Source organism: Dysidea avara, chromosome 8, assembly GCF_963678975.1.
Source record: "Dysidea avara chromosome 8, odDysAvar1.4, whole genome shotgun sequence".
In the NCBI taxonomy this organism is placed as follows: Eukaryota; Metazoa; Porifera; class Demospongiae; order Dictyoceratida; family Dysideidae; genus Dysidea; species Dysidea avara.
Genome location: NC_089279.1, coordinates 3,904,487 through 3,912,958, shown reverse-complemented (window position 1 = coordinate 3,912,958; position 8,472 = coordinate 3,904,487). Strand labels below are relative to the sequence as shown.

Here is an 8,472-nt window from a genome sequence, read left to right as displayed (position 1 = left end):
AGAGGAATTTACTTGAAAAACAATTTGACCATTACGAAACTGGAAGCCAGCCTTGAAGTCATACATGTATACCTAGAAAATACCTGACTACAGCATGTTTTCAGACATATTAAAATTTTGATGCATTGTGCAAAATTAATCATCTGGCTCATAAGAAAAATTAATGTCATTATGTAAAAATTTTACTGGTCTGTCCAGGAATTAATAAATGAGTTGTACATAGTGCTCACCCTTATAGGTTTTATATAGAGTTGCAACAACTACAGTATTTGGGTGTATCAATAACCATTGTATCACGATACAGTGATACGTATATGACATGATGCAAAGTGGAGTATGAACACAAATTATTTTAATTTATTGGAAATAACAAAACCCTTTTTCTTAATAATCATTTAAGTGTAAAAACCAACATCTACAACATACAATAATTTGATTCATGAGAATGCCAATCATTTAAATGTAGTACTGTACTTTTTTTCCTTGTAAAATAATTCTCAAAACTTGTACGAAAAATTTTACACTAGAATGAACTACTCTAATAAAGCAGTCATTCACATAAATTATACAAAACCATTTTCACACAAAAAGTTTTATCATGAAATTTTTTGCACAAAAATAAAGCAAATTATGGCACATTTTCCATTTCTTAGCTCTGTACACCTCAACACATCAATATATCATGATTCACAATATAACCTAATTGCATATCAGTACATGTCATGGCCTCAACATACGATCACTATTTTGATATACTGTTGTATCTTTAATGGATAAATTTTAATTATGAAACTTTGTGCACTGATGACATTTTAACTTTCTCCTATAATTCATACAAAAATGACATTTCATTGTATTTTGTCCATTTGCGCTCTCAGTTCATCCACAGCCTTCCTCAATCGACGTTCTTGATCTGTTGAAACTGCTTGTCTAAGCCACTCTGAACACTGTTTCAACACAGCATCTCTCTGAATGGTGAAGTGAACTTTAATAATATCCTCACAACCTTAGAAGAAATGTTGTCAACTCAAATGTGTTATATCTTAAACATCATGCTCACCTGCTGGAGGATTACGAAGCTGTTCCAACATGGCATACCTTACAGTATGGACATGAAGATCGGAATTATATTCAGCACTTTTAGCCTTTGGTAAGAGACAATCTGTCAACAACATATACAGACCCAGAAGGAGCTTACATTTCCTTCCTCAGTTCCTTGGATTCTCTCATAACTTGGCTCATTAAACATTGGGTCTTTAATTAGAATTAGTCCTTGTATTGATACTAACACCTGTACAATGTCAAAACATAATCCATTACATCCCCTATGTGTACAGTACATGGTATTGACCTGGAAGAGGGTAGAGTTTTGAGGGTTCCATTTCTCAGTGGCATCACCTCCATGCCAGGTGCCCAGCAAACTCAGACACACTTTACCATCGGCATATAGGTTAGGATTGAACCTATGAAATGCACACAAGAACTATAGAATGTTCTACTACAGGTTTTTGCAATTGAATTCGTCACCTTTGCGATTGAATTCGTCCCGTTTGCAATTGAATTCGTCGGTATTGCAATTGAATTCGTCCCGTTTGTACTAGTAATACCATGGGTAGCAGTGAAATTTGGGATAAATACCACGACTGTTGTATTGGAAATGGGGATAAATTTCACGAGGCGAACCCATGCTGTTCCCAGTTAATACCATACTCGCTGCATATGTGCATTAGCGTTGCTATGTACGCAATTTGTCACTATGTACTAAACATGTGTCAACACTAATTGTTAACATAAATTCTAGCCAATGAAATTGCAATTACAACTTTTTCACTGCTACCAGTGAAATACGGGATAAATTTCACTGCTACTATTGAGACTTTTGTATGGGCAGTGAAACAGGTATGGTATTAGCAATTGAATTCGTCGGTTTTGCAATTGAATTCGTCGGTTTTGCAGTTGAATTAGTCGGTTTTGCAATAGAATTCGTCACGTTTGCATTACAATTCGTCATAAACAAAACGGCTCCAAGAAACCAACCCGTTCATTAAGAGATAAACTATTTATACCTTGGAGAGTTACACTTGAGACACTAGAAAGTAATTGGAGCTGGTAGTACGCGAAGTTGATAGCTGTCTGACAAGTTAATTAACTTGCTCGCGAGTGACCACACCCATCGCGAATGGCGTAGTAGAGTTTGGAATGTTGCTGGATAGGCTGTAGAGGAAGAATTATTGCCTTATAAAGAGTTGTTTACTACTGTTGTACTTGAACAAGTTCTTGTAGCAGCTGCTACATCATGTTTTCGTGTTTCCTCCAGCTGCCATTCTTGTTACGGACGAATTTAACTGCAAAAGCGACGAATTCAATTGCAAAAGCGACGAACTCAATTGCAAACGGGATGAATTCAATTGCAAAAGCGACGAACTCAATTGCAAACGGGACGAATTCAATTGCAAAGTCGCCGAATTCAATAGCAAAAACCTGTAAGGTGTAGAAATATTTTATTTCAAAAAACCCATTTATAATTTTATGGAACACTAGCAACTAGCAAGATATGACATTATAGGTTTTCAATGCTACTAACAACAAACACATAACTAAGACAAATTGAACCGACATTCCAATGTAATACCGTTGTATGACATTTTTAATGTGTTAAGTCCTCAATACTTCTAGGCTATGGCACAGTATTGTTATTTATTAAATATAATAGTGGAGCAGCTAAATTCACTTTTTTGATACATGTACCAAACTTGGTACAACATTTACTTGATTTACAGCTTAACTGCTCCACTATAAAAAAGACCACAAAGGACCAAAATGGCCTAAATTATCTTTGTATTAAGTACAGTGGACCCTTGGTTATTCAAACCCCAATGTGAATGGTAAATGTGTTCAGATAAGTGAAGCCCATACATTTATATACAGAGTTCTGTTGAAATATTCTAATAGAACATACGTGTACACTTATCCTCAAATTAGTCTAATAGAACAGTCACTTCCAGATAACTTAGGGTCTACTGTAGTCAGTATAAATATAAATGGTCACACAGTCACCCTATACATATATACCTTATATTATACCTTATTATAAGCAGTCACCCTTATACAAACAACCAATTATTTAAAAGATTTGTACAACCAATAACAGATACTTTTGGATCCAGTTCATTTCTTGTTGAAGTACTTGTATGTATTGCTAAAAATATTTCTATGTGTCATTTTAAACTAAAATGTGTCAAACGGCAATATCAGCAGAGTTGTACCGATACGGAAATTTTCCAATATGTTGGCTACAAAAGTTACTGATTCCAATACTGATATCTGAACATAAAATGTTTTCAGTATGGACACTACAATAAGTATTAAAAAATGTGGCAAAAAAGCTTAAAAGGTGGTCATTAAACCCTGTGTAAAGAATAAAACAAAGAATTGTGAAAAGGTATGTAAAAAAAGAAAAAACAATGTGACAAACTGAGGATTTGAACTCTAGCCATCATGAGCACCTGTACAACTCGAAACAAATGTTTTAACCATTGCGCTACAAGTCATATACAGAATACTTTGGACAATTATAGTACTTATGTGTAATATCTGCTCATATCTGCTAAAAAGTCAACTTTTCACCAATACCGATATCAGTACCGATACCGATATTAATATCAGTGCAACTCTAAATATCAGGAGCAAACATTTCCCAATCACTTTACCTGATGGTTCCATTTCCAGTAGTGATCAGTTTCACTAGTGGAGGCACAGCAGGGTAAGTTGCTGGGAAGTAGATGTCAAACACAAAACATCCTTTACTGTATGGAGTATCAGCTGGACCAGTCACTATTGCTCTAACCAAATCCATCCGATCCTCATCCTGAGAATAATGATGACAAGTACAGCTGTATACCACTTACTGTAGTTCTAGTCACAACACGTTTAATACACAACTTCACACTAAGATACCTAGGCCAAGGATATGGTACATGTACCAACAGGTTATGTAGCAGTTCAAAGAAATCTAACCATATGCATAATAGGATTTACTCAAAACGTATAACAATGTAGCAATGTATGTTATAGTGTGAGGTAGTTGAAAGAGACAAACATGTATCCTACACAAACACCAGTCACAAGTTTACTCATACAAGAGTTACACACTACCTGTAGTATGAAGACAGAGGAGTCAATATGAAGTGGTAACATTTCTGGTAGACTTTCCATCTCTTTCATCAATGCCTTTGTCTTGCTTGATCTGTATAAACACCAAACACAGAGAGTCAACAAATTGTGTGAGAACAGCAAAGGAGCACAACAGAGCAACAGAAAGATGAAGTTGGTTTGGCTAAACCACCCTCCTTAATAGAAATGCTTGGTTAGCTAGTGTACCACTCTCGATAGAAAGATACTCTAATAGAGCAGTTAATATTACACTAATATCAATGGTTAGTTTTTACCACCAAATTATAGTATTTTGGATCTGAAATGTGTTTCCTGAGTCCTAGCATGCATGCTTTGCTCTGAATTAAACCTGAACAAGTCTAACAATTCTTCCAAAGGGAGCGCCCCCATTAAAATGCTAGTTGTGGACCAGAGGAGGTTGGTGATGCATCATCAAACATCTCGTACGGTTCCCAGAGCCCTCCTTTCAGCTTCCCAACACTTTGTGTGGCTTGAAACAAATGTTACATTATGCATACTTCACGTGAAAGTGACAGAGGACTTCATGATAACGATGCTAATTTCAGGTGCCATGTAATCACACGTAGTAGTATGTCATAGGGTTATGACATGTAACCAACCTCCTCTGGTTGTGGGCCTGCAGAGTTACATACACTATAGTGAAGAGTACCAAAAAGACAACTACTGTACGCACACAGGCTTCAACTACAACAAGGAAGCTTTGAATGTTCAAAATTAAGTGGTATTGCTATGAAAGTTTTAAACAATTAATTTACAGTTAGAACTACAAATTCCAGAAGTTCATTACCATTTTACAAACAACAATGAGAATAAATTGGCCAACAAGTAATTTGCTTGTATGTATCCAGGCCACAACAACAGTCTTACCGTGGGTCCAGTGTCTGGACAGCATGTGACTCCAATGCATGAGATTCCTACACAGCACACATGTACCAGTCACAAACACAGAACACATCACACTTACAGATATCTCAGAACAGTCATACTGGCTCTCTTTAAGAGCTTCCACATATATGCTGTTAAGGTCGTCTTTGCTTATTACACATGATTCTGCTTCCTGTTGCCATGGTGGCAAGCCTCCAAATTTAGCCCCACCTCCTGATGATGCCTGCAGAGGTTCAGCAGATTCTAAGGCAGCTTCATCATTCTCTCTTTCTTTAGCTTGTATAGTTTCAACCTACATAAAGACAAGTCAAAGTTGTATGGGATGAAGGCACCAACCTCTTCAATGAGGGAAGTTAATTGTGTCACTACATCATCAGATAACGATCCTTTTCTCTGAATAACGCTCACCACTTTATCCATGGTTACACGATCATAATCAGGGTGTAATGCTAGACTGGATACAAAGCCGTCACGAGCTCGTGGTTGAGGTTCTTGGCGGCAGATCATCAGTAAAATGTTGACAAGTTGAGTAAGTAGAGCATAAGGTTGGAATGAGTACTTGTCCATGTCTTTCACCTTTAGTTCTGATGCTTTGGGGCCACACAGAAGGTTGAGGAATCCAAATATCTGGAAGGGGTGAGATGAGTAACAATACAGTGCACACAAGTTGTAAGACATACACACTACACACACAAAGCAAAGCATTTGGCTGCACATACACTGCCAGTACTGAGCCATCTTTACTTATTTTTTATTTAGTTATTAAGACTTTACAGCACAAGTGCTGAAGGTCTGTAGGACTCCTGGTCCTACAGCCTGTTTAAAGTTGTTACAGAAAGTATGGTTGAAAAGGTGAAGAAATCTGTGTACTCTTACCATGGAGTCAGTTGTGGAGGGCCAGGACTAGGTACACCACAGTAAGCTGTACCATGTCTCACGGGTGAAGGTGTGGTCACCTCAACCTCAACTACTATGGAAAATTCCTTTCCCAGGTACCCATTTAAACAGTTTGGTAGACTGGAGCAATGTGTGTATACACACTACAGTGGAACTAAACTATAAAAGTTATTGTTCTATTACAGTAATGAGTGTTCTATTAGAGTAGTAAAAATTTCATCATTTTACGGTGATTTTACATATGTACAGACAGACAGACAGACAGACACACACACACACACACACACACTTACAGCAGCAGCCACTCTAGAAGACAGTGGTACAATACAAAAACAAGCAGCCACTTCACCACACTCTACCATCTGATTGAGCAGGTCCAGTAGAGTAGTACCCTACACAGTACAATGATGGGATAAGTGTGATAGAACAAGTAATATTTCTGCTACATAAAGCATTAAGATTTGGATACATCATAACAATGGCAAGGATGAAGAAGATTGGAGAAGACTAACTTACGTAGATTATAGTTGGTTCGTTTTCAACTGAATTTCAGTGACAAAAAAAAATCAAAGAAACAAACATGTGTCCTCTTTCCAACAGTTTTGTACTGTAACAGCCACTCCATCTTGTGTTACGTTAGGTTACACTTTCCAACCCAAAATTCATTAACAATGGTTTCACAGCATGGTTGGTAGGCTGCCTGTATAACTAAGTTACTAAGACAAAAGGAGAGCTGAGGTGTATAAAAGAAACTTTAGAAGCTGATGAAACCCAAACTGTTACCCCCATCAAGTTTTCCCGTCATGCATGGTATAAGCAGAGCCGTACGTGCTTACCATGCTCATGAAACCTTTGGTAACTCTCTTCTCTCCAGCAACAAATCTCTCTTTTTCAGCCCGCTCTCTTGGGCTAAGCTGATTCCAATGCTCCTCTGCATTGAAAAATGACATTGATAATAAGCTTACTAGCTTAGGACTGATCATCATGCTTTTAACTAGACACCAATATGATTCCTCTAATAGAGTAGTTGACTATTCAAATGGAGTAAACACTGCCATAATAAGGACACAAACACCTCCATATTAGGGACACGTACAAAACACCTCCATATTCAGAACACAAACATCTCCAAATTAAGGACAAAAAAAATCTCCATATTAGGAACACAAACACTTCCATATTATGGACACAAAAACCTTCATATTAAAGCTTATCATAACAGTCCCAACAAGTATAGAATACAGCTGAACCTTTCTATTACAGCAAAAAAAGTGCACAAAAATATAATTGGTTCCAAAGTGTCTGATACAATTAACAAGGCACACTTGACTGGCTCTGTGTGTGAAGTGTTGTCTGTTATTTAATGAGACCAATTTTGGTATTGTACAACTAGATGTATAGTTTATACTGCCACTTGACCAATGAAAGGTAAAACTCTTTAATATAGCAGTCTGTGGTTATTTGATAAGCACTACAGCTAGTTGACAGACTTACTGTCTTCCTGGGCAACTTCAATTTTCTTCACATTTCCCAGTCTGTGTAAACTGTCTGTGAGTTGGTATAGCAACGTGTCAAACACTGCTCCTAAGAAGGACTAGAAACAAAAGCTATTAAGGATGTTTAACACAGAGTGGTACATGTACACAACATGATGTGCTGTGCACTATGCATGCACACACACACACACACACACACACACACACACACACACACACACACACACACACACACACACACACACACACACACACACACACACACACACACACACACACACACACCACCCACACACACACACACAATACACGTACACACACGCACACATACAATACACACACACACAAACACACAATACACGTACGTACACACACACACATGTACACACATGTACACACAATACACGTACACACACACACGTACACACAATACACGTACACACACACACACACACACACATGTACACACAATACACGTACACACACGCACACATACAATACACACACACACACACAATACACACACACACATGTACACACAATACACGTACACACACGCACACATACAATACACACACACACACAATACACACACAATACACACACACACACACATGTACACACAATACACGTACACACACAATACACACACACATGTACACACACATGTACACACAATACACGTATGTACACACACGCATACACACATGTACACACAATACACGTACACACACAATACACGTACACACACAATACACGTACACACACAATACACGTACACACACAATACACGTACACACACACACACACACACACACACACAATACACGTACACACACACACACACACACACACACACACACACACACACACACACACACACACACACACACACACACATACACGCACACACATACAATACACACACACACAATACACACACACACAAACACACAATACACGTACACACACGCACACATACAATACACACACACAAACA

The 8,472-nt window shown here is 37.8% G+C and overlaps 1 protein-coding gene across 1 annotated transcript in view; it reads right to left on the bottom strand.

Moving 5' to 3' along the window:
• Positions 1 to 765: 765 nt before the first annotated feature.
• The window catches only part of LOC136262735 (uncharacterized), a 24,600-nt gene continuing 16,893 nt past the window's right edge, over positions 766 to 8,472 (bottom strand). The window contains exons 24-35 of the mRNA XM_066057120.1: positions 7,471 to 7,570; positions 6,813 to 6,907; positions 6,270 to 6,368; positions 5,416 to 5,706; positions 5,159 to 5,371; positions 5,062 to 5,108; positions 4,156 to 4,246; positions 3,711 to 3,868; positions 1,352 to 1,463; positions 1,199 to 1,291; positions 1,061 to 1,145; positions 766 to 1,006 (exon numbers count right to left, since the gene is read on the bottom strand). Coding sequence (XP_065913192.1) covers positions 849 to 1,006; positions 1,061 to 1,145; positions 1,199 to 1,291; positions 1,352 to 1,463; positions 3,711 to 3,868; positions 4,156 to 4,246; positions 5,062 to 5,108; positions 5,159 to 5,371; positions 5,416 to 5,706; positions 6,270 to 6,368; positions 6,813 to 6,907; positions 7,471 to 7,570 — 1,542 coding nt within the window. The 3' untranslated portion in view covers positions 766 to 848. The remainder of the gene's footprint in view (positions 1,007 to 1,060; positions 1,146 to 1,198; positions 1,292 to 1,351; positions 1,464 to 3,710; positions 3,869 to 4,155; positions 4,247 to 5,061; positions 5,109 to 5,158; positions 5,372 to 5,415; positions 5,707 to 6,269; positions 6,369 to 6,812; positions 6,908 to 7,470; positions 7,571 to 8,472) is intronic.